General features: G+C 35.8%; 9 protein-coding genes across 9 annotated transcripts; 7 read left to right on the top strand and 2 right to left on the bottom strand.

Annotated features, from left to right (window-relative positions):
- Positions 1-173: 173 nt before the first annotated feature.
- RHIMIDRAFT_237671 (uncharacterized protein) lies at positions 174-1,244 on the bottom strand (the record flags this gene model as incomplete). The annotated part of the gene is made up of 8 exons (XM_023608797.1): positions 174-278; positions 328-429; positions 483-587; positions 643-680; positions 732-817; positions 870-964; positions 1,031-1,147; positions 1,200-1,244. The coding sequence occupies 8 exons, from the start codon at positions 1,242-1,244 to the stop codon at positions 174-176; spliced, it is 693 nt and encodes a 230-aa protein (XP_023466463.1).
- A 371-nt stretch (positions 1,245-1,615) lies between these two features.
- RHIMIDRAFT_215502 (PRTase-like protein) lies at positions 1,616-2,651 on the top strand. The gene is made up of 5 exons (XM_023607287.1): positions 1,616-1,801; positions 1,858-2,063; positions 2,118-2,184; positions 2,244-2,457; positions 2,514-2,651. Exons 1-5 carry the CDS (start codon positions 1,639-1,641, stop codon positions 2,530-2,532), a joined length of 669 nt encoding a protein of 222 aa, XP_023466462.1. The 5' UTR covers positions 1,616-1,638; the 3' UTR covers positions 2,533-2,651.
- A 300-nt stretch (positions 2,652-2,951) lies between these two features.
- RHIMIDRAFT_306590 (uncharacterized protein) lies at positions 2,952-6,545 on the top strand (the record flags this gene model as incomplete). The annotated part of the gene is made up of 14 exons (XM_023614504.1): positions 2,952-3,060; positions 3,109-3,260; positions 3,317-3,617; positions 3,678-3,924; positions 3,977-4,139; positions 4,190-4,555; positions 4,607-4,972; positions 5,029-5,190; positions 5,245-5,385; positions 5,435-5,563; positions 5,615-5,827; positions 5,876-5,997; positions 6,044-6,161; positions 6,210-6,545. 14 exons carry the CDS (start codon positions 2,952-2,954, stop codon positions 6,543-6,545), a joined length of 2,925 nt encoding a protein of 974 aa, XP_023466461.1.
- Positions 6,546-10,092: 3,547 nt separating this feature from the next.
- RHIMIDRAFT_283230 (Pkinase-domain-containing protein) lies at positions 10,093-11,974 on the top strand. The gene is made up of 7 exons (XM_023613121.1): positions 10,093-10,186; positions 10,245-10,293; positions 10,349-10,542; positions 10,604-10,690; positions 10,741-10,982; positions 11,057-11,544; positions 11,596-11,974. Exons 2-7 carry the CDS (start codon positions 10,257-10,259, stop codon positions 11,733-11,735), a joined length of 1,188 nt encoding a protein of 395 aa, XP_023466460.1. The 5' UTR covers positions 10,093-10,186; positions 10,245-10,256; the 3' UTR covers positions 11,736-11,974.
- Positions 11,975-15,070: 3,096 nt separating this feature from the next.
- RHIMIDRAFT_306587 (putative glycosyl hydrolase family45) lies at positions 15,071-15,846 on the top strand (the record flags this gene model as incomplete). Its single annotated transcript, XM_023614503.1, has 3 exons — positions 15,071-15,119; positions 15,141-15,320; positions 15,374-15,846. 3 exons carry the CDS (start codon positions 15,071-15,073, stop codon positions 15,844-15,846), a joined length of 702 nt encoding a protein of 233 aa, XP_023466459.1.
- Positions 15,847-19,422: 3,576 nt separating this feature from the next.
- On the bottom strand, positions 19,423-19,905 carry RHIMIDRAFT_283211 (uncharacterized protein). The gene has a single exon (XM_023613120.1). It carries the CDS (start codon positions 19,898-19,900, stop codon positions 19,640-19,642), a length of 261 nt encoding a protein of 86 aa, XP_023466458.1. The 5' UTR covers positions 19,901-19,905; the 3' UTR covers positions 19,423-19,639.
- A 687-nt stretch (positions 19,906-20,592) lies between these two features.
- RHIMIDRAFT_283210 (Tim44-domain-containing protein) lies at positions 20,593-22,089 on the top strand. Its single transcript, XM_023613119.1, has 7 exons — positions 20,593-21,046; positions 21,103-21,205; positions 21,258-21,362; positions 21,412-21,460; positions 21,520-21,687; positions 21,738-21,941; positions 22,049-22,089. Exons 1-6 carry the CDS (start codon positions 20,857-20,859, stop codon positions 21,900-21,902), a joined length of 780 nt encoding a protein of 259 aa, XP_023466457.1. The 5' UTR covers positions 20,593-20,856; the 3' UTR covers positions 21,903-21,941; positions 22,049-22,089.
- A 21-nt stretch (positions 22,090-22,110) lies between these two features.
- On the top strand, positions 22,111-22,448 carry RHIMIDRAFT_292056 (uncharacterized protein). The gene is made up of 2 exons (XM_023613863.1): positions 22,111-22,145; positions 22,195-22,448. The coding sequence occupies exons 1-2, from the start codon at positions 22,124-22,126 to the stop codon at positions 22,410-22,412; spliced, it is 240 nt and encodes a 79-aa protein (XP_023466456.1). The 5' UTR covers positions 22,111-22,123; the 3' UTR covers positions 22,413-22,448.
- Positions 22,449-23,484: 1,036 nt separating this feature from the next.
- RHIMIDRAFT_251669 (uncharacterized protein) lies at positions 23,485-24,093 on the top strand (the record flags this gene model as incomplete). The annotated part of the gene is made up of 1 exon (XM_023610870.1): positions 23,485-24,093. The coding sequence occupies one exon, from the start codon at positions 23,485-23,487 to the stop codon at positions 24,091-24,093; it is 609 nt and encodes a 202-aa protein (XP_023466455.1).
- Between the last annotated feature and the right edge of the window lie 698 nt (positions 24,094-24,791).

The following is a 24,791-nucleotide window of genomic DNA, read 5'->3' as shown; positions in this document are numbered from 1 at the left end:
CAAAGACAAAAAAGAAGAGCTTTTGGTATGATGGCTGGGTTTTATGTGCTATTGTTTCCATAAATGCCTATAAGCACACTCCTTTCCTTTCCGTTCTGAAATTCCGAACATTTATGGCAAGAGAGTATCTGTGAAGATAACAAATTTCAAAGATATATTCTTTGCCTTTTATTTTAATCCAAATCAGCAATAAAGCAACCAGTTGTTTCTATGAATGTATCAATAGGGATAGCTAGCTTCCAATCGATATGACCAGCGCCGAGATAGATAACAGGTGGCTATGCGTCATATAAGTGTCTATTTCTGTGTATATTCTATATTTTTTACCTTGAGCTTTGTAATGGATTCAGCAAGGATAATAGGAATAGGCTGCTTCATTCCATAAGGAGACACTCCACCCTTTTCGAAGCCAGTAAGCTTGAGTGACACCTAGGATTGTATTATTGGGATTGTATAATCTCATAAGACTAAAGATTTTTTACCTCCGGGTCAGCAAGACGGAAGTTGTAATACTTTTTACTGATTTCCTTATTCTTCAAGTTACGACAGTAATTTAACAACTTTTGTGTGTTGACAGGAGAAACATACTAGACTTCTTTGTTATCACCCAATCAATCATTTTGAATCAAGAGAGAAACTTACTTGGGTAATAACAGAGTAATATCTAGAGTACAAAGGGTCTATAAAAGAAAAAGAGTTGTTGGATATTTTCATTTCTTCTCTTATTTTACCTGATATGTCTTGATGTGTACAGCGAGTGTTCTCAATAATAACACTTTTACACATGTGCTCTTTGGATGGTGCATTGACTCTAAACCTATAAAGATGTAAATCATGTGATGCTTCATAGACCCCTTTATCCATCTTACGCTCTTTGTTGAAGCTCCCAGTCATAATAATCATGCTCCACAGGGATAATTTGACATTTATCAAGAATATTTAAAGCCTTTAATGATTCTTTTACCTATTTTTTTTTAAAAGTATAAGCAATTATTTAAATACTTCAACAAAAAAGTGGGCTTTACTATACGTGTTGAACAACTTTAGGGCATTCCTTAGATGTCTCCCTTTGACATTCTTCTTTCCAGTGTGTTACATATTCTTCAGAAAGAGTCTCATACAGCGAGCTAATATCTTTTTGTAAGTCCTGTTTTAATCAGGCTTAGTTCAAAATAATAATATAATTTAAGTTCTTTTACTCTAAGTAAATTTCGCTGATCTTGAGCAAGGTCCTTGACAAGCATTTTAAAGCAACACTCTATGTTCAAGCGTGCCCAAGACTGGGACTTTTGAACATTGATTGGTGTGACTGTAGTTTATGGGGACTCGCTGAACACAGGTGCATTTTCTCTACATTGAATAAGCACCTTGTAAAGAGAAAAACAAAAAGTAAATCTCAACTGAGCATGCAATATATAGCATCTCTGGTACATGATTCAGTTTATTACTTGAAAAGTAAAGATATTATCTCTATTCTCTTTTGTCTTACGTTGGAATGATCTGTTTCCAAGGTGACATTTTACCCGTAAAACGCCACTGAAGCGGTAATTGAATCACTAAAAATATATAAAATCGGGTCATTTGAGTCCCATCCCCCCTCCTCTCTTCTCCTTCACGAAAAACTGTTTTTTTTAAAAAATGGCAAACAAGTTGCAGAATTACAAATTACCTGAGCAAGTGAAGCTTCTTCCACAAACCTCACAACTCAAGGGGCTAATGACTATTATTCGTGACAAGAATACCCCTCGAGCTGATTTCATTTTCTATGCTGATCGTATTATTCGTCTTCTTGTCGAAGAAGGTTATTAAAAGAGAAAATTTTGGATAACCGTGATTTGATATTAATGATATAAATAGGATTGAACCATTTACCTGTGGTCGACAAAGCAGTTAAAACTCCCACTGGAAATGAATATAAGGGCATTGCATTTGAAGGACGTATCTGTGGCGTGTCCATCATGCGAGCTGGTGAAGCAATGGAACAAGGTTTGAGAGAATGTTGTAGAAGTGTTAGAATTGGTAAGATCTTGATTCAACGTGATGAAGAAACACACCAACCAAAGGTAAGGAAATGCTTACAAATCAACTTGTTATATGCATTACTTAGATTATTCCAGTTATACTACTCAAAACTTCCTAAGGATATTGCTTCTCGTTATGTTCTCTTATTAGATCCAATGCTGGGTAAAAATATAAAGTTAACAATGATGCAGCCTTGACTAACAATGGATATCTTTATTAAGCGACGGGTGGATCAGCAATGCAGGCAGTACAAGTGCTATTAGATAACAATGTAAAGGAAGAGCGCATCATCTTTTTGAACTTGATCGGTTCACCTGAAGGTATCGATAATTTTATTGCTAAATACCCTAAGGTGAAAATTGTCATTGGAGAATTGGATGAAGGCCTTAATCCTGATAAATACATTGTCCCTGGCTGTGGTGATTTTGGATGCAGGTATGATCTATATAATTATTGAATACACATGTATCATAACCTATATTTATATATAGGTATTTTGGTACTGATTAAAGACAATAATAAACGGTGTATTCTTTTGAAAATGACGCCTTTTAATTTGCTGCTTAAAGTAATGCCCATGTATCACCCAATACTTTCCTTTCTTAGCAATGACCAACTGTGCCTATTTTTGTATTCTTTTTTTTTCTCTCTTTTTTTTTCTTTCTTTCATATAAACAATGTCTCTCTTGGATGACTATATGGAATCCTCAGAAGCCGTTCATGGCACACCGACTTTACAGTTTGGTGCTGATGCCTTCTTGCTACCTAATGGCTTTGATGGAATCGAAAGCGTCAGAGTAATGTAACCTTTTAAATACTTGGTCCATACACCTTAACACTCTAAGCTACAGCTTGAAACAGGATACGTATCAACAGGCTTTGGCCAAATAGAGGAACCGATATTCGCTTTAGACTATGTTCAGTTTCAAATGCCTGCAAAACTCATTGACATGGCAGTTTCAAACAATATTCTTATTGTCGCACTTGAGTCGTCTCGCTTGTTAAGAGTTGATTTGGATAATCCACTTGAAGTAGAAGGTAATACTAATAATGTATATAAGAAGCTATTGAACTAAATATGACTAGAAATTGAAATTACACGTAAACAAAGTGATGGGAAAATAGCCAAGATATTCTTCGATCCAACAGGAAGACACCTTATTATCACAACCGATCATGGAGAAAACTATTACTTCTATGAAAAGTGGCGTAGGACAAAACCATTGCCTAAGTTTAAGGTAAGACGATATGAAACGTACAAAAGGAGAGAGAGGAAAGTAGTAACAGAATCTAGGGTGTCACCATCACGTCGATTGCATGGAACAAACAAGCAACCCTAACAGACCCTTCGACCCGAGAGATACTGATTGGAACCAAAAACGGATTGATCTACGAGACATGCATAGAGCCAACAGACGAATACTTTAAAAAGGAAGAAAAGTACTTTAAGCAAGTCTATTCGATCCATGAATCGACGATGCCCATCACCGGTCTCTATTTTGAACAGTTTCCAGTGAACAATAGAAAATACTTTGTGATGGCAACGACGTCTACCAGAATATATCAGTTTATTGGGTTTGTCGGCCCCAATACGAGTAGCAGCAGCAGTAGCAGTAATGGATTGCCCTTGAGCGGTAATAGCGATATTATTGAAGATCGTGGAGAACGCGCTATATTTGAAAACCTGTTTGCAAAGTACGATGTCAATCCCGGGTTTCAGGAATTGCCTGGTGATCTACCGCATAGTGAGCTTCATTTTTTCAGTCGATATCATGAATTGCAGCAACAAGGAATCGCAGAGACATTTGCTTGGTTGACAGGACCAGGTATCTATCATGGGTCCCTCGTGTTTGGATCACAAAACAAAGGTGATAGCGTCATAGATGATGTACAGTTGCTTCAGTAAGTTGTGAAATCAGGAAAAATAAGGATTGGTTTAAATACAATTGCTTAGGTATCCAGCTACACCCTCTGATGATGACTTTAGGAAGCCTGTTATCGACATTCCAATCTCGGTGGCATTGACCGAATTCCATTTTATATTACTCTACAAGGATCGAGTTAGAGCCATTTGTCAGTTGAACGATCAGATCGTGTATGAGGAGATGATACCTGTTGTAAGTTTAGTGATGAAATGAATGGGTTCAATTAAACTTATATCATGTAGGCACACGGAGAGCGTGTTGTGGGTATGACAGTCGATGATATTAAAAAGACCTTTTGGATCTATACGACACTGGCCATGTACGAACTCACTATCAATAACGAAGAAAGAGACGTGTGGAAACTATACTTGGAGAAAAAGAAATACAATTCTGCCCTGCGATACTGTAAAGACCCAGCACAAAAAGATAAAGTATTTACGGCTCAAGCGAGGGATTATTTTGGGCAGAGGCGATACAAGATGAGTGCTGAGACATTTGCAAATAGCACGGTGCCCTTTGAAGAAGTCGCTCTCATGTTTGTTGAAAAAGATGAAGTGGATGCTTTACGAGTATACCTGATGAACAAGCTAACCAGGCTACGTAAAAGTGTATGTCGTAACGTATACAGAGTTTACCTTTATTAAGCATTTGCTTTGTAGGACCAAACACAAAAGACAATGATTGCTACATGGCTAGTCGATCTCTATTTGTCTAAATTGAATGATCTTGAAGACTTTGCCTCATCAGCTCATTGTGCACCACCATCCAATGATACGAGCAACCCTGAACCGAGTGCAGAATACTTTCTTGATCAGTTAGAAGAGATACGGGACGAATTTAAAAACTTTTTAGAGATGTATAATGGATACCTACACAGACCCACTACGTACCACTTGATGGCCAGTCAAAACCGTACGAATGAATACTTGTTTTTCGCATCTCTTATTGGCGACTATGAAAAAGTCATCAGTTATTGGATTACTGAAAAGAACTGGACAAAGGCCTTGGAGGTCTTGAGTAAGGAGGTATAAAAGGCATATATGACGAAAGATGATATGTAAAATGACTTTGTACTTTATAGGCTGATCCAGATGTGTTTTATAAATTTTCACCAGTCTTGATGGAAAACGAGCCATATGAAACTGTGAATGTGTGGATGCGACAAAACAATCTGAATCCAAGGCAACTGATACCAGCCTTGTTAAGATATGATCATAAGAAAGTATCTGAAAAATATGCACAGGTAAGGGATATCAAAAGGAGGGGTGGTTTTTATTTACTAAATGAAAAACATTAGAATCAAGCAACTCGATATTTATCGCATGTTGTTACTACTTTGAATAACACTGATCCAGCCATTCATAACTTCTTGCTCACTCTTTATGCTACCCAAAAGACATCAGATGAGACAGCCTTATTAGCCTTTTTGAAAAATGAGGTAAATACAAAGCATACCTATTTATAAGACTGACATTTTTTATTCTTAGGGATTTGAAATGCATTATGACTTGGATTATGCGTTAAGACTATGTACACAAAATGGTAGGACTCAAAGCTGTGTACATATTTATAGTCAAATGGGTTTATATGAAGAAGCTGTCAACTTGGCTCTCAAGGTAAGTTTCGGTCCTTCTTTGGCCTGAATGATATTAAAGATAATTTTATAGAACAATGACCTGGAGCTTGCACGAATTAATGCCGATAAGCCGGATGATGACGAGATGTTGCGTAAAAAGCTCTGGTTAAACATTGCTAAGCATGTTATTCAAGAGAACAAAGATACAAAAGGAGCTCTTGAATTTTTAAAGCAAAGCAACTTGTTAAAGATTGAAGACATCCTTCCTTTCTTTCCTGATTTTGTGCTAATTGATGATTTCAAGGTAGACTTGTGTATTGTTCTGTTTAGCATATTAACTGTTTTTATATAGCAAGAAATATGTGAAGCGTTAGAAAAATACAATGACACGATCGATGATATCAAGGCAGAAATGGAAGAGGCGACTAAAACAGGCGATAGTATTCGTTTGGATATCCGAGAGCTTAGAAGCAGGTAAGATGAACATGTATGGTTGTATAGCATACTTATTTGTAAACAGATTTGCCCTTGTTAATCCAGTAGAAAGGTGTTATCTCTGCAATTCTCCTTTATTCAATCGTGAGTTCTACATATTTCCCTGCCAGCACGGTTTTCACGCTGACTGTCTAACAGACAAGGTATACGTTGGATAAATCATTGGGTGAATGATACCTAATCTTGTATAGATGTATAAAATTCTACCTGCGAGACATATCAAGCGTTTGAAAGCAATTCAAGACTACATGGCTAAAGAAACCAATCCGGTCAGTCAATCACCCGTGGGTCCTACAGCAAAATTGATGAACACTGCGAAAAACGTGATATTCTCGACAGATGCAGCCATAGCAGAAAATAAACAAGAGCATGACTTGGTTATGGGCAAAATTGATCAATTGCGTGAAGAATTGGATGACGTTGTGGCAAGTGAATGTATTTTATGTGGCGAAACGATGATCAAGTCTGTTGATCAACCCTTTATTGACGATGATGAATTAGACGTTATCACAAGCTGGGCCATTTAGATTTTCTTTTCCGCCCCTTCTTGGATGAATGTCAATAAGTATATACCTCTAATAAAATACTCCCTCTCTCTGTCACTATAGCTCTTCCTCAATAATAATATCTTTTTAGCCTTTATTCTCGGTCATTGAATGTGTTGACTTTAGTTTCCCGCCAAAAAAACAATGAAAAAATTTGATTTGAACCACAAGTTGATATTTACAATCGGAGAAGAGTAGTCTGAGCAAAAGACGAGCCAATCGAGGGTTCTTTGGACCGGGTAATCTCTGTGCGGCGATTACCCTACAACTTGCGTGTTACTCGCGGGCTATTTTTTTATGGGCTTGTTTGAGTGTCAAACCAGGTTAAGAAATAGGTAGAATGTCTTAACGCCCTATTCTGACCGCTTGTTTTATCACAGGCAGTCAGAGGGCTGGTGATTCTTATATTTTTATTTGTTGTTAAAAGAAAAAAAATCTCTTATAGTATTTCAATTTTCAATTGATCGATTCTGGTATTAAATTCAATGTAGTCAACGTTGCCGCTACACATTATCTGTGATGCTGTCCAACAAAGCTTTTCGATCATCTTGGTTTGTGTTCTTTTCAAGAAGATAAAGAGATAAAAAAGAAATTTGTTTATTCTAATTTTATGCTGTCAGTTTGATTAACAAACATGCAAGAGCACGTGTAATTATGATGCATTTACATTTTGTATCAGAGGAAGTGAACTGGACAGCCTTAGGTTAGGCAGAGAATTTGATAATCCGCTTTCGGTAGGGCCATTGTTGCTAGATCTATCCTCGCTGTTGATGCTAGTACTCTCATGGTTGCTCAATATCTCATACGTATGACGGTAAATGCGTGTAAAGGGATTGTACTGGGCAAGGATAACTGAAAGGTTTCTTATAATCTCGTGGTCCGTACTTTCATTTCTTTCTGAATGTCTCTGAGCAGCATATGAAGGACCATAAATGTACATACATACTAGTGCTATAATGAATATTGTATTCTTTTGATCTTTGATGTGAAGACTCTCGGCAAGAAAACGGCAAAAGTATATTGATGTCATCAAGAATTTGTCTACGATCATATTCAATAACGTCGCAAACAAAAGGAAAGCAAACTACGACTACTTTTTAATGCAAGTGTTTACACTACAAAAGTAATCAGTACTCATCCACCATCTTTAAAAAAATTACTCACCTGACCAATTGAAGAACTTTTGTACGATTGGTGCATAGCCCGCTATGATCTATTACAGCTAAACATATCTTTTGTTCGGAAGAAGATATGACGTTGATCATATCTATACAAATTTAATGATATTAATATTTTTAAATTCACATAGAAATATACACGTATACTGCCCTGGGTATTGCCGCGTTGATAATTCTCATTATTTGCCAATATCAACGTGGCAAATAATAGTATTCACAAATTGCGTCAGTTGTGAATCACTTCCTAAATTATAGGTATTAGAGATGATATTAAAAGAGGTTATTATTTACTTTACTCAGCAGTGCATCTTCACTATCTTCGTTGTTTGATTCAAGAGCGGATGAAAGGTGCTTTTTATACGTGAATGGATTATAGTTAATTCATGAACTTGGAATCAAAAAGAGATTTCTTGCGTGTAGTTGACTTTGGTTTTAGACCATTGTGCGAACTGGGTTTTCGTGTTATTGTCGAATAAATAGCCTACCTTGATAGCATAAGAATACGGCAAGATGAAATAGGTCTTTTTATGAACAGAGAAAAGAAAGAGATTCATGAAAAAAAAAAAGAAATTGATCATTATGTCATATGACGCGCCATCAAATACTACAGACTATAAATGCCATGAATCAGTGTTGTAGGCTTAGTAATAATATCTTTGTTTGTGTAAGAAATAGATATTGATTATATTACATCAAAGGATATATAATTTTCTTTAACATAAAAGTAGAAATACGGAATTTACCCTATAAACACTTGATAGTATGAGAATGAACAATACAATGAGGCTGACCACAAAATATACAACGCGGCATATCCATCTTATTGGTCATAATTATTCCTGCTTGCATATAAAATTTGTTAGCTCATCGACACATATCTATATTTCTTCTTTCAAGACATGCCACGACAGCTCTATATCTCTTTTACTTTGTACTTTTATAGCCTTGTGTAGGAAGCAGCTCAAACTCAAGCTCAACTCAAACAATGACGGATATACCAAATTACACTTTGAGCTTTGTGATCTTGGCTGTAACCATTCTTTTCTTTATTTGTTCGAATTGTACAACTTTAATACAAAAAAAGAAGTAAATCTCGACATAGGGAACATGTTGAATAGGATGTTTCTGCTAATTTTTCTTCATGTTCAGCTATTTGTGGGCCGACCAATAGTCTTGAACTAAGATTTGTACCTGTACTGTTCTTGGCTCCAACTTAGAACCTAAACTACATCTTTTGTACTGTTTCTAGAGTGAACGTCGACCAAGTAAAAAACACTTGGCCATGCGACGTCATTTTTCAAAGAGTGAGACAACTTGTTTTTTGTGTGAAATCATTTTGCCAAAAGGCGTATGCTTGCCTTCGCCCTCTCTCTTTGTTCTTTAATAACTACGCAGTTACTGTATTCATAAACGATGAGGTATCCGTGAACACAAAGACCGGGTCATTGATCTTTTTCGATGCCAAGATTCAAGTATGTAAAAGCAATGTTGATTTTGATATTAAATAACTATTAAAGTAATACTGATGGCTGTTTCTATTGCTGAGAGAGGTAGAATAGTACAAGTAATTGACAGTCTTAAATTAAATAAGCAAGCTTTTTGCGAGATATATGCCGTTCGGTAAAATGAGAAACTTTAATTTTTTTTGGCCCTTCACACTTTATATATGTATACAGATGCTGCAGTGAACTCGATCATGAACAGACTTGACTTTGTCTATGCATGGAAACAACAACAAGGGGGTGATTGATGAAAGGACTAAGGACAGCTGGTATCTACCAAGTGGCATTACTCCCCATATCTCGGTCAGGTATATAACAGACAGGTGACCTTGGTGTCTCTAACTGATATCTCTCGTTCTATCAATTTAGTTTCTTCAGGTTAATCTATTGGTCTGTGCTTCAGATAAACTCATTATTTTTATTGACACTCAAACCACTGAAAGTAAAACTTAATCAATTAAAACTCCATCTTTTTTATTCATGCAGACTGATCACTACTCATTATCATCAGCCGTGCCATTAAGATAGAAAAAGAAAAAGAAAGAAAGAGAAAGAGAGATTAGAGTTTGATGATCAAGGTTCGAACGGTGTTTTCTATATAAAAAGATACAACACACAGATATCAAGAAGAGTGATTGATACTAAAAATAACAGAAACTCATGAGACCGTTTATGCTATTCTTGATATGTTACTGTTTGGGTTATTGATGCATTTAATTGTACAAATGGTTGATCAAGGAACATAACAAACTCAATAAAAAATATATATTTAATGACCGAATCCATCTGCTGATTAAACAAAACTACCAAAAAATGAACATCATCCCTTTTTTTTCTCTCTTTCTTTTTCTTTTTTCTCTTTTACAACTACTGTTACTCCTCCTTTTTCATACAAGTTGTGTATTATTTTCCCTTCTATCCGTTATTATTTTAAGCAAAAAGAGTAATAAGGCTTTATGCGTTTTAATCATCATTACAAGGGAATTAACTTTTTGTCCTAGTTATTTTCAAAAATGGCACATGGTCCAATGTTTGGAATGAAAATAACAGGTAAGCACATTAAACATAGATATAAATAGGCGTAGTTTATCTTTTTATTCTTTAGGTGGTAACAATGATCGTACCACGGTTCATGAAGAAGCAGCAAAAGATGGTAGAACAGGTCAAGACATCACATTTAAGTATACAACCTATAAAGTAGCCGGTAATGGCTCCTTTGGTGTGGTGTATCAAGCCAAGGTAGTAGAAACAGGTGAAAGTGTTGCTATCAAGAAAGTATTCCAGGATAGACGTTTCAAAGTAAGTCATTTAAAATATATATAAATATATACGTGTGTTTGATAGTAATCTAATTCATTAGAACCGAGAATTGCAAATTATGCGTTGTGTTTGGCATCCTAATGTGGTTGCTTTAAAAGCTTTCTTTTATAGCTACGATGAAGTGAAGGTAAATGACTTGTGAGTTTGGAATGAGGTAATTGACACGGTGTTTAACAGAAAGATGATCTCTACTTGAATTTGGTACTCGAATATATACCAGAAACTTTGTACCGAACCTCTCGTAACTATGCAAAAGCAAGACAGCCTGTACCTATGTTTTATGTGAAGCTTTACACATACCAGTTGATGCGCGCTCTTGCTTATATTCACTCACTTGGTATATGTCATCGTGATATTAAGCCTCAAAATCTACTGATCGATCCAAACTCTGGTGTGCTCAAGTTGTGTGATTTTGGAAGGTAATGAAAAGAGAGAGAGAGGGAGAATGACAGAAAAAAGAAGATATGTTGTATACTGAAGACCCTTACATTAGTGCAAAGGCGCTTCATGCAGGAGAACCTAATGTATCTTATATCTGCTCCCGTTATTACAGAGCACCCGAACTTATCTTTGGTGCCACGAATTACACATGCAGTATTGACGTATGGTCTGCAGGCTGCGTAATGGCAGAATTGATGTTATGTCAACCTTTATTTCCGGGAGAGAGTGCTATTGATCAACTGGTGGAGATTATTAAAGTATTAGGGACACCTACCAAAGAACAGCTATTAGCCATGAACCCATCTTATACAGAACATCGCTTCCCTCAAATCAAACCTCATCCTTTCTCTAAGGTATTCCGTCCACGCACACCTGATGATGCAATAGCCTTTATCACCAAGACCCTACAGTACGAACCTCTGAAACGTCTTACAGCATTCCAGTCATTAGCTGATCCATTTTTTGATGAGCTTCGAGAGCCTAATAAAAAGATGTTGAATGGAAAGGACTTGCCAGAATTATTCAACTTCACTCGTCACGGTAAGAAGTTAATATAGAAGAGAAAAGAGAGATGACATTAACTCTTTATAGAATTATCGATACAACCTGATTTGATTTCAAAGCTAGTCCCACCTCATGCAGAACCTGAACTATTAGCAAATGGCATTGACGTTCATAATTTCGTTCCTATATCTCCAGAAGAGATGAGAAATGTTGATGTACCTCGTTAGATCTTTCTTTAATACGTTCTCTTTTTTTTCGCTTTATTCTAACTTTGTTAAATATATTTTATAAATATACTCTATATACTCACATTTATAAATATGCACCTGCCCTCTTTCACTCACTCACTCACATATACACCTCCTCCTTCTCTCTATTCTACTTTTTTAATAAACAAATATATAAAAAATAAATAATAAAAGTCTATCAGGTAGTCATGAGATTATGTGTGCCATAATGAGCGACAATCTTTATTCTATAGATATGATTCATTCGATACATTTCCTTAAACGCAACCCCGATGAATTACAAACAATATTGCAGACAGGCACCACTGTCAAATTGTGACAGATTGCTATGCATGTCACACGGACTGTGAATATCACGACCATATTATTAACCTGGTAGCTTAGTGGGAAAACTGACAAGGAGCAAATCAGAATCAGCTGTACCTTAGAGATCAGAGAAAGTTAAATCAGTAACAACATTAATTTTCACTCAAACCTCACTTTAAATATTCAACTCTTCTTAATAAAAAATGTACTTTATCAGTCATTAACTATCTTGGGGACTTTACACATCATGAAGCTGAATGCAAAGATGTCTGGCGTCATTCATTATACAATCAACTGAGGTAATAAAGATTTCCCCAGTACAAGGTATGAAACATGTACAACGGGTTTTATACCATCCATCACATGAAGCGTTCTACTATTCCTCGGCGTTTTCATGCCCTCCTCTTCCTTCTCACTCCTTTTCATTTTTACACCTTGTTTCGTCAGATTGAAAAACTATACAAAGGAAACTGCCACTATAGGATGTGTCATGGGCAATGCATTTATACCTACAACTTATCACTCGGAAATAAAAAAGAGCTTATAATGCATTTATTAAAGAAAATCCCCGGTTTGTACCTCTGAAAAGCAGAAGCTACTGAGTTGGTAGATTTATTTCAGATAAAGTGATTTGTGGAACAAACTAACAAGACTAACAAAGCATCTACAGTGCGACTAGATAATACTTCATATCAAGCCAACAACGCTGATTCATGACATTGTTAAGGTATAGTATTTGATGACACGTCATATTAATACACCTCACTGGATGTAATTGATTGACAACATTTATTCTTGCATATAAAAATCAATTCCCCTTTTTGCCATGGATCCTTTTTTTTTACTCTGCTTACAAATGACTACCAAGAACCTTATTCCGTCTTGCTGTATTTCTAATTTCCGAGGTAAAACAACCATTCTTCGATAATGTCACACGAAGGAGGAGGTAAATGGGCGTGTGGATACCTATAGCTGAAGAACGACCAACTATTGTGTTTAAGTTCTTGTCGAGAACGTCAATGTCACTGAAGTGCTCAGGAGATTTAGAAAGCAGTCCATCGCCGAAGTCGAAAAAAAAGCAATGATATAAACTGCTTGAGAATCCTGTAGGCATTCAAAGAGTTACTTTCCATCTTTCTCTTCAAACACTAACTTCAACTGGACCAAATTTTTTCGGCCTAGCTCTCTTTCGCACATTTTCCCTCTCAACAGGTTTGATGTTGGAAAATATGTTACCAGATACTTCGACAACAATACCCGTCAAGCTTTGAAGTCAGTAGCTAGCGGTACAAAGCCAAAAAAAAAAAAAAAACAACCGTGCATCTACCAAGGCAGTCGTATACTGCAAAAATAAAGCTGATATAAGTTGAACCATTTCAAGCAAATAGCTTTTTTTAACAATATTTGCAAATAGGAGGGAGATAGTAGTGATAGCTATAATACTGATGATGATAGTGATAAAGAAGGAGGAGAACCCATAATGAGTATGGTCAGAGACCTTGTTAGACATAAGAAACAGTACCACGCTTCTATTGCGGATAGCTTCGAAGCTACATTTACTGAAAAGCACTTGATATCAGCTATCCAAACAGTATTGTTGAAATATGCAAGCGAAGGTTTTCTTTATGCCATGTGAGTGTATACCTTATTATTTTTGTTTACTATACTAACTGCCGTATATCATACTCATGGATAGGATGGATAAGCCAGAAAAAATGGAAAGAAGCCAAATTTTATGATTGGTACAAAGGTCAAAAGCAAAGAAGTTTACTTCTTTTTTTGCTGAAGTAAAAAGGCCGGAAACAACCAGAAATTATCAGCATGAAGGCAATTATACGAAGCTAATGAGTATACTCTGGTTTTGGGTGTCCTGTACCAAAAAAAGAGCATGCTATCTAATACAAATACTTTGATAGGCTTCAGAGGTGCGCTTTTCCAAGTGAAGCTTCTTGCCGATGGAATTTACATGCCTATGGCATTCGAACGTTTCTCGCTTTTTCGAAGAAATTTACCAGCCTTTACTCTTGCCTACAATTGCTACGGCCCTTTGCTTTGTAAAGGTATTGATTGCAAACAAACTAATTTTAGCAACAGTACACTAACGTATCCCATACAGTCTGAGCTTGGAAAGTTTGTAGACGAAGTAAATCAAAAGAGAAAGAGAGAAGAGAAGATAGTGAGGAAAGAGCACATGCACCTTTCTTTTGAAACGAAGCTTGTAGCAAAGAAGAAGACGAAAGTCAATAAATAAGTTTTACATCCACACTGTAAGATTATTATACACAGAGAATACTATTTGTTGAATGTGTTACTCATGCTCAGAAGTAAATGAGTTAAGGTAGCCGGGATTTCTTTGAGATCTTTTGTAAGCTACCTTCCCAGTTTCTTGGTAGTATTTTCACCAACGCATAACAGCATGAGGGTTTATTCGAAGGTCATTTGCATGCAAAGTCACTTTTCCTCTTTCCATAGGACCCTCTCTGGCTTAGTCATTGTAGTCTTTGTACACGCTGTTGTTTATTGATTTGGCCACTTGTACAGCGCTTTTGTCGTATTTTTTGCTGTAGTTTTCTTCTCTGCTAGTTTGAGACTCAAGTAGGACTTTTAGCTCACCATGGTTTCGAGTACTACGCTTGGACCACCGGTATCGGCCAGCACATCTTCCATCGAATAGAAAGCTCTCTCTCTCTCTTCATTGTGTTCATGTTTATAAAAAAGTGTGCTTATTATTATATTGTTTAGTTAAAGAGTAGAAGAAAGAAATAAAGCTCTTACATCATATAGCCGACAATAATTTCTCAGCAACGCTAACTTGACTTGACCCAAAAAGACAAAGTAAAATTTCGAAAACAACAATCATGCTTTAGGTAGCGCAAGTTTAATATACTTTATATGAGACTAGGTCGCACGCAATTAACTGAAAAAAAAAAAAAAAAAAAACATATATATATATATATATATATAAACTGGAGTTTTATGCTAAAACAACCCCTCCCCAAGTTTTTCTCATGAAAGTTTCGACTATTGCCACTTCTTTTGTAGTAGCTGCATCATTTGGTATTGAAGTAGTATCTGCAGGGTACAGCTATGTTACTGGTGGTGCCTCAGGTTCTGCACAAGCTACACGTTACTGGGACTGCTGTAAGCCTTCTTGTAGCTGGAATGGTAAAGCCAAGGTCTCTTCTCCTGTTCGGTCATGTGCCAAAAACGGCGTTACTCTTATTGGTGACAACGTTCAAAGTGGTTGTGCTGGTGGAGGTATATATTCATTACTCAGTTTGCATTTTATTCTCATTTCTCTTTCTGTTTAGATGCTTATGTCTGTAACAATAATCAGCCTTGGGTTGTTAACGATAATCTCTCTTATGGTTTCGTTGCTGCTAGTATTCCTGGTGGCGGTGAAGACCGCTGGTGCTGTTCTTGCTTTGAATTTACTTTCACATCTACTGCTGCTAAAGGAAAGAAAATGGTTGTTCAAATTACCAACACTGGTAATGATCCCGGAACCGAAACAGGCACTCACTTTGATTTGCTTATGCCCGGCGGTGGTGTAGGCCAATTCAATGGCTGCAAGCCTCAATGGAATGCTCCTGAAGATGGCTGGGGTGTTAGATACGGCGGTGTCTGGAACGCTGACATGTGTAAGCAATTGCCTGCTCAACTTCAAAAGGGTTGTCAGTGGCGCTTTGGTTGGTTTAAAGGCGCTGATAATCCTACACTTACTTACAGAGAAGTCACTTGTCCCAAGGAGATCACTGATGTCAGTGGCTGCAAAAGGCTATGATTCCTTCCAGAACCCAATTGTTCTTGATTCTTCATCCTTTCTAAAATAAACCATATACCATTTACATTGCAAAGTATACAAAGGAATAAAAGACTATTCTTTTTAAAAATGCTAAATAATGGGTCATCTTGGTTAATAGTCACAAAGATGTATTGTCTGAAGGGCAACATAACAGTTGACTGATATTTAGTAATTGCTTAAAGTTATTGTTGGGAAAGACCGAAATGGTTAATCTCATCCTATGAGATTACTTAACAGCCATATCAAACTTCTGATGCCGCACCTATTAGGTGCGCAGTAGCCCGTTTCCTCCACAGTCCATAACAGGATAACAAAAGATGATTTAGACTCCTTTTTTCGTCTTGCTCTATTGAACCCAAAGGGTCATTTACATCTTATTGACACGATGACACACTCTCTAACTTCCAAGGAACCTGATACTGACTCTTGTTCTTTCATAATTACTCATCAGTAACCATATTGTTTTTCTTCACACACCATTTTCCTTTTTACTCCCGAGGCTCATAGAAAAGGGGATTTTGTATTTTGCTTTTATAACGAAACTAATCTAGTCCGCTTAACACACTGCGCTGCTCTCAATTCGACTGAAGCATTAATTAAATCCGTCGCTCCGACCGAATAACCGCCATCTTACACGATGCTATTCCATAGAAACTAACAATATAGAATGGTTTCAATAAAAAATAAGAGACCTTTAATATAAGAGAACATTCTAGAGTGGCTGATTCAGAAGTAAGCCTAATGTGCATTGACAAGAATGCAGATGCACTACATAGAGGATGCTTTTATCAAAAGAACTTTGGGCCAAGAGTATATGTGACCATTAGCAGAAGCATGATGATGCGGAAAGATGTTCTTATTACATGAAGCTTGAGGAAAGGGTACAGAAAGATATATATGACAGTTGCTTGATCAACAGCTTATGGGATGTGCGACGAGCATTTAACAAAAATAAGCATGTCAAATATGAAGAGAGATAAGAAAATGTTAATCAAATTTAACAGAAAGAAAAAATAACTAGTAAGCATACTGCATATGTTGTAGACGGCATTGATAATAATCACAAAGTAATCGAAACAAGACTTTTCGTAAGGTTTAAAAGGATTAAACTTTCTAAATCTGACAGCTTATATACATATTACAGAAAAATATATTGCTTGATTGAAACAGTCCAAACATATTTGCTAAATAAATTGACTCGGAAGTGGTTAAATAAAGGAAAAGGGTACAGTAATGGATAAACATATCGTGCTTCTTTACTATCAAATGATTATCTCAATTACTGCTAACTATAACGATCGTAGGAAGGTGTGCAGATAAAAGATCTCACGTCAAATTAGTCTCAATTAGTCTTTACTAATCTATTAAAAAATGTGCTAGTTTTATGTAATAACAATTACCTAGCTATTGGTGGCGTAAAAAGACTGTAAATAATAGCTATGATGTGTCATGTGAGCTTACAAATAGACAGAGACAGAAACAGTAAATGGGATATAGAAAATACACCCATCCCCTCTCCTTCCTTGGGATAGTCTAGTAACCCACAGTACTGCGGTAAATCATGTGCCTCTTTTTTACTGCTTGACAAATGCTACCTGATATTTACTTGGCTCCATGGTATCGTCTCATATTTACAACTTAAATCAGTATTCTTATTCTTACTGTTGGTGCTATTGAATTTTCGTTTTGTAGGATAGAAGTTCCTTGTTCATTTCCTCCCCTTCTGTTTAATAATCCCGTGTTTCTTATAAACAGTGCCGGCATGTCGTCATTTGACTACAAAATGAACCAAGAGTAAGCCATGATTCAAAAAAAAAATAGCAAAGGTAAAAATAGCCTTCTTTGTTACTATTTTTAACAAAATAATGTATGAATAACCAACAAAAAGGAGAAGACATGAACAAGGAGCAATAAACAAGGACCCAATATAATTCAATAATAAAGAGCATTGAAAATGATGGTAACATGGAGCTGAAAGGGAGAAGTACTGTAGGTAAAATGAAAGGTTACGCCATTACGATGTCACATTAGGCGCTTTCTCCATTCAAATCTGGACATCCCTTTTCCTTATTCCCGTTCTTTCCTGATCATGCTGCTTACTTTGAGTGGATAAGTTTACCGAGATACCTTAGCCAATGAACAATACATGCTTAAAGCACCTTTGTATACAATAACACACGCGACTTTCATGCAATCCTAAAATGCACCAGTTTGGCTCAGGCTACGGCAATAAAAACAGGTATAAACCTCTTTTGTTTGAAATGTCCAATAAAGGCAAAATAAAAGAGACAAATAAGGTGCTAGAATATGGGTGAAACATCAAAAAAGGGCAAAAAAAGGCAAAAAGAATAAAAAAAAAACAATAGGGGGAAGACCTGTTTGTTAGCTACAGGAGGTAATGCATTGAATTTTGACCAATTTGTCTCTACTTTTATGATATAAAAGCAGGCTTTCTTTTTTTTTTTGTATATCTCTTTTTGTGTTTTGCCCTTTGTATAACATGTTATCCATCTCTCGTACACTTCGCCGTATTTCTAGTCAGATACAAAGCTTATCCAAGAAACACCCACATTGGCATATGTGTCACCGATCGTCTCACAGCAAGACTGTCAAATTCTACGCCATTGATTCCATCTATTATACACATTCATCAGCAGAATATGATCGTTCACCATCGGAGGACATATCAGCCTTTGATGATCAAGATATAGATGATGAAGATGATGACTCTGAGCATTGCTGCGCATGCTAAAGAGAAACCTTTGCTTTACATTTGTACCATTATATCATCTCTTCTCTCTTTTTCGCGTACTATTTTAATGCTGCAGTCACTTTTCTCTCCGTATCTGTGTGTGTATTCTCAATTGTTACATTTAGCTTTATGGTTGCATTGATTGCCTACCATTTTAATAAAGAAAAACGTTTACATATACGTCCAATAGGGAAACTCCTCTTCTGCAACATAATCATTTGGCATCTTTGAGTGCTGATAAAAAGCATAAAACAATGAAATTATGAGATTTAATCAATTCCTTTGCCATGCATTCCAAGAATGAGTCATGGGATTACGACAGGCAGTATCATATGATAGATGATAAGCTCACCTTTTCTAATAATTTTGAATTTATGCACAGGTGCCTGAAAAGAATCATTATACTCACGGACACCAAATTGCACGTAATGAAACCTAAAATGCGAATTGTATTGTAATAGTACAATTATTCTTAACCCTTTCCCCAAGTCGCAATATCATGAGCTACTGCCATAAATTATGGAAATGAATAGAATGAATTCAGCTTATCAACCAATCAACTTGAGCTTCTCTTTCAACAGTTTATAATACGTATTAGGATCGAGGGCACTGTGAACGGAGAGAGTATCTTGATGAATATGTAATCAATGAACTTTGTTTCTTAAATACATCTAAATGCAAGTTATGAGCCCTTGCCCTTTCGTGAAAGGGGATTCAAATACAGGTAACGAGTTTATCAAAAAATTGAACATGCAGCAGATTGTACGCTCAAGGCTAATTGAAATTGTTTTATGCATATTCTTAAAGAACGCCTTATATCTACATTTCTTTTTATTCAAATTACTAGAAAAGTCATCAATTCTCTATAGAGATGGCATGTGCATTTCTTGGGATAAAGTAAAAAACGATATGAAAAGACCAAGAATATAAGATGATTTATTGATGGCAGAAAAGAGAAAAAATAGAGATTGTACTCAAATGTATATAAAGAGTATTTGCTATAGGATACGACATGAATGGTTAATACCAAACTGATGAAGGAGGAGTGGGAGGTGTGGGAGGTGTGGGAGGTGTAGGAGGCGTTCCCCAGCCTCCCCAACCTCCCCAGCCGTTCCAACCACTCCAGCCGGGGTTCCAGTTATAAAAATTGCGACGAGCAAGATGGTCAATTTGAGAATGATAATTCAACATGTCAGCTTGAGCATTATCAAATGTTTGTGCCAAAATTTCAGAGTTAATAGCGCACAGTCCCAAAAGGAATCCAAAGTTTGAAAGTTTCATTTCTTGTAAGAGAGTATAAAGTAACAATAGTCATTTTTATTTTTTCATATTTATAATAATGTAATGGCTTGTTTATCAATAATAGTACTTATGACTTTTGGTTATAAAGGAGGTTCTCCTTCTTCTTCTCTTTAGTGCCCTATTTTCACTATGCAAATGAAATACAAGCCAAAGATACTTTGAGACGTTTAACTCTCTGCAAAGTCAAACTAATGAGAAAGATTGGGATAGATAGTATATGAGCTTCTTGTTTGCTGATTAGACTCCACTACACTTATTCTACCCTTGACAACATTATTGCAAAGACTTTAACATATAAAGATTGCGTTATTCTTTATTTCATAATTCATTGACACATCGTAGATAAGCGCAAGATTTATTTCTTCTTTATAGCATAAGATATCTGCACTATATGGATTATATGTATCACAAGTAGAAAGCCTATTCTATTTTTATAATTATTAAGCATACATGAAATGAAAAAGTGATAAAATCCTAAAGTCAATTGAGTACATTGTATTGTAAAACAACTGAAAAGCAATAAATGTTTCAAGGCTTACTTTGTATGAAACACTAATCTCAAAAGAGTAATAAACTATTACTAAAAGGACAACAAGATAAGAATGATGCAATGCAGGTATATTCTCATATTGGGTCTTTGGCGTCTTGCCCTTCCCCCCCCCCTATTTTTTCTACTCTATTGCTCAGGGCATAAGTATAGACCATGTTGTAAAATATTGGCTCATTATAATAGCTAATGCACAAAAATCAACAATGGACAAAGACTGTACACATGTGATGCAAGTGATGCACTTGAATAGCTTTATTCATTATGCACAAAACAAACTGATTAATTATCTTCTTTATTAGGCATTGTGACTGCAACCTGTCATTCAAATTTTTGATCCATATAAGCTTCCGGGGGGTATTGGACTATCCTTCCTGCCGAACGTACAATGGCATCCCTAAAGCTTACACCCAACTTGATTCGTCCTCATGTGTGGGCAAGATCGCTTCAACAGCAGCCTTTTATTGCACCCAGAATCGCTCTTTCTCAGGTTCCTAAAACCACCTTTTTAGGCATTCGCGCCTACTCTTCAAAACAGACCGAAATACATACAGCCATACGTGATCTCGGTGTTATTGGTATTTTAAAGCGCATTGAAACGAAAAGAAAAAGGAAATTATAACTTTTTGATTAGCTAATTATATTCCTCCTGAAACTTCACCTTCAATTACTGACTTTGCAAACTGGCGTTTAACGAAATGGAGAAACTTGAAAAACAGTGTACAAAACTTGTTAAGGCAAGTATAAAGATTGAAGTGTTGACATATCCAATCTGATACAATTATATAGCGTTGGTCTTATCAAACGTAAATCTTTGTATGATAATTGGAACTCTTCAAGATTCCTTGCTGAAGCTTTGGAAACTTATAAAGATATGAATGATGCATTTGCAAGGTAAGGCCATGAAAAAATCTGTATGAGCAATGTACTTATATTATTATAGAGGTGATCGTGAAGTACTGGAAGAAGTCTGTTTGGATTCCATGTTCTCCGTAAGTAGAACAACACTACATTTATCCGAAAAGATACACGATTGCTGATATAATAGTAGAACTTGAAAAACCAAATAAAAGGTCGCAGTAACGTACGTTGGGAATGGAAATATCATGGTGAAGTAGAGGCACCCAAGATTGTTTGTATTCGTTGCATTAGTCCAACAGGCTTTAGTAAACATGGTTTTGCTATTGGACAAGTCACAGTCAAAATGTTTACTAAACAGGTTAGCTATACAACTGTGCATATATTTACATGATATTAACGTGTACATAGTCAATGGCAGTCTATGACAAGAAGAACAAGTTAGTTGGCGGAGATCCTAACAAGATTCACAACATATTAGAATACATTGTATTCCAAAAGACCATTTCAAATCCTGAAGATATTTGGAGAGTCTATGGAAAAGTAGCATCACCTGATAAATTAATAAAACAATAGATGTATAGTTTCTTAGTAGTAGCACTTGATAATTTGTTTCTATGAAAAGAAAGCTCTTGTTTATCAGTTTCTATTCTTTTCTTTGAACTGCTTGCAGGCAATTTAAAAGATTTTTCTTTATTTCTTTCTTTTAAAGCGAATGTTACCTTCATTCTATATTACTCTTGTAGTTTGTTTTATTTCATTTCTAGCATCAAAAGTGGCGTCAATGTCTCAATTGGATGACAGCTGTGGATGTCTCTCGTAAGTTATGACAAGAATTGTGTATCACATACTTATTTACTCTCTTTAGAAAACGGATTATATTTCTTCCACTTCTACCGCCTTTACCTCCACTACCTCCATTACCATCTCTACAGCCGCCTGGTGTCGTCGTTGGCTGTCCTTCTTATAAAAGACATTCAAAAGACGATGGTGATAACTAGCCGCGGCTGTACACTGCCTTTCCCGGATCAAGATACCTTGAACCTGTTACATTTAAAGATTAAACTCAGTAAATGTTACTTTTAAACATTAGCATTCTTCAGTAGACCCTGTCTATTAATCTTTTACTTTTAATTAAAGATAATACATCAATCTGTGTAAGTCTAGAACAAATGACAAAAATAGCGTTACCTGAGACATTGCTCAGGTAATAACTGTTTTCAATAGCTCCTATTTGCTACATAATATTATTTGTTTCTACATATTATATTAATACCCTTGCAACCATCGGTTTCATAACCAAATCTGCAAAGAAACATGTTTCAAGAATACACTTGCTAAATGACTTTGCAAAACGCGACTCTTTACACGATTAAAAGAAACATTTGAGTAACCAGAAAAAAACGCTGACGCCACTTGCCATTTTGATGTCGAGTATATTAAAGTTGTTGTGTAAAGTAGTAAAAAAAGTAGATTGTCATAAACACATTATATAATCAACTTGATATATCTTTTTATACATTTATTACTTGAAAGAACAAATGCCTCTTGTTGGTTACTATTTTGAGTCTCTCTTTTTCTCTTATCAAATCGTGACCATAACTGACTCAAAAGCCATAGGTTACATCTTGTATCTCTTCTTCATCATTGGACATCATTTTGTTTGTAGCACCAACAATCGTACACACAAATATTTCATTCGAATCTCTTTTTTCACCAGGTCAAGGTTAATGTATCAAATTAATAAACCAAATACACGTCGAATCCTGTACTTGTTTCTCTCTCTCTCTCTCTAAAAGTGATGGTAAACAGAGAAAGTTTAAAATCATACTCCAGATGATCATTTACAGAATGTGTAACCCAAATTAAATGCAAAATGGTGCATATAGTCTTGTTATTCATGGTCACCTGGTAAGTCAAGGATGCAGTTGACTAAAGCATCCCGAGACGAGTAAACTCTGTTTATCAGTAATAGTTCATTGCCATATGAAAAATATATCATCCGATCGCACTCCATGTGATACAGGGTGATTGTGGGGAATGAGACATGATTGGCTGAATGGATTTAAATAGTAAAAGGAAATTTCAGTTCTCTTTCTTTTTTTTTCTCTCTCTTTCTTTTCGTTGTTGCATGTAAAATCAGTTAATACTCTGTACAATGACAGCAAAGTTTTACGCAAATAATATTCCGTCATTAAGAAAAGATGTTGCATGTCACCGCTTTACAGTAGACGACAAACACAACTGGACAACAGATGAAAGCGGCGATGAGCTAAGATTACAGAAAGATCGCTTTATTGAACTAGCTCAGGCAGCCTTGGAACAAGCAAAGCGAGAAGAAGAAGAAAAGGGTTTACTACAGGAATTACTAGAGACATTGTTAGAACACACAGGCGCACCTATGGTAGCTGATGTTATACTAGAACAAATCCATAGTCAAGACGTGATTGAAAAACTAGCAGAAGATCATTTCATACAACAAAGAAGACGAAGTAGCTATGAAGATGATCTAAATACGTTAAAAGAGCCAGAACAGCAATTTGACCTTGTACATAATAATAACAAACAAACATACATCAACAGTAATAATAGTCATCATCCCCATCACCATAGCAACAGCAATAACAGTAACCTGGATACCATCTTGACTATATCAGAATATCTATGGAGACTATTCCGATTATTGATGTTATCAAGTATTGTTGGTCTAGTCTATCACTTTATGTGTGCTAATCCTACTCAGCATCCATCACTGTTTGATTCATAAAAAACGGGGTTCATTGTTACTGTGACAAAGAAAATAAAATTCCTACTTGCCAAGAATTTAGACACATTCCTCAATAAATCCTGAAAAAGAAAACATCCTTTACAAATAATAGAAATAAAAAATAATAATACGCGTGTGTGTCTATACTTTATTCAATAGTTATTCTACGCTAATAGAAAAGTGATAAAAGGGAGTTCACAAGAAGTAAAAGAAATGATTAGTAAATCAGTTATTAAATTGACACTAAACACTTGCATTAAAAAGAGGAGAGGTCATAAGATAGTAAGCTTATAAAGAGACTATTAATATCTTATTCAAAGTGCACCATGGATGAAGGCAGCGATAACTGCCTCAGAAAAGCAAAGAGGAAAACAAGAGACTGGATCTATAGTATTACGCATCAGTTTCTTACAAGAGTAAAGAATATAACATACCTCAGGGCTAACTGGGAAATAGCTGGTCTTACTTTGGTCCAAAGAAGAAAAGCAAGTCAAGATTAGACTACTCATATTAAATTTTTAACAACTTTTTCAGTTGCATGTAATTCATAAGTGTTGACCACATTTATCTCATATCTCTCAAAAATATCAAGCTCATTTTATGCATTATTATGCGTTGTCAAGCTGAAAACAATAAAATAACGATTGGTAATCAGGATCATTAGAGTTATCAATCCTCTATTGTGCCAATAATTTCTA

This window comes from Rhizopus microsporus (assembly GCF_002708625.1).
Source record: "Rhizopus microsporus ATCC 52813 unplaced genomic scaffold scaffold_8, whole genome shotgun sequence".
Lineage (NCBI taxonomy): Eukaryota > Fungi > Mucoromycota > Mucoromycetes > Mucorales > Rhizopodaceae > Rhizopus > Rhizopus microsporus.
Note: the sequence above shows the minus strand (reverse complement) of the source record. Positions and strands in the feature narration are given on the sequence as shown.

Coding starts and splice junctions, on each gene's coding strand:
- RHIMIDRAFT_215502 (XM_023607287.1), top strand. CDS start 1,639: ATGGCAAACAAGTTGCAGAATTACAAATTACCTGAGCAAGTGAAGCTT. Junction 1,802..1,857: donor TCGTCTTCTTGTCGAAGAAG/GTTATTAAAAGA, acceptor TGATATAAATAG/GATTGAACCATTTACCTGTG. Junction 2,185..2,243: donor CTTATTAGATCCAATGCTGG/GTAAAAATATAA, acceptor ATCTTTATTAAG/CGACGGGTGGATCAGCAATG.
- RHIMIDRAFT_283230 (XM_023613121.1), top strand. CDS start 10,257: ATGGCACATGGTCCAATGTTTGGAATGAAAATAACAG. Junction 10,294..10,348: donor GTTTGGAATGAAAATAACAG/GTAAGCACATTA, acceptor TTTATTCTTTAG/GTGGTAACAATGATCGTACC. Junction 10,691..10,740: donor ATAGCTACGATGAAGTGAAG/GTAAATGACTTG, acceptor GGTGTTTAACAG/AAAGATGATCTCTACTTGAA.
- RHIMIDRAFT_283211 (XM_023613120.1), bottom strand. CDS start 19,900: ATGAAACTTTCAAACTTTGGATTCCTTTTGGGACTGTGCGCTATTAAC.
- RHIMIDRAFT_283210 (XM_023613119.1), top strand. CDS start 20,857: ATGGCATCCCTAAAGCTTACACCCAACTTGATTCGTCCTCATGTGTGG. Junction 21,206..21,257: donor AGTGTACAAAACTTGTTAAG/GCAAGTATAAAG, acceptor ACAATTATATAG/CGTTGGTCTTATCAAACGTA. Junction 21,461..21,519: donor GTTTGGATTCCATGTTCTCC/GTAAGTAGAACA, acceptor ATATAATAGTAG/AACTTGAAAAACCAAATAAA.
- RHIMIDRAFT_292056 (XM_023613863.1), top strand. CDS start 22,124: ATGACAGCTGTGGATGTCTCTC. Junction 22,146..22,194: donor GACAGCTGTGGATGTCTCTC/GTAAGTTATGAC, acceptor TACTCTCTTTAG/AAAACGGATTATATTTCTTC.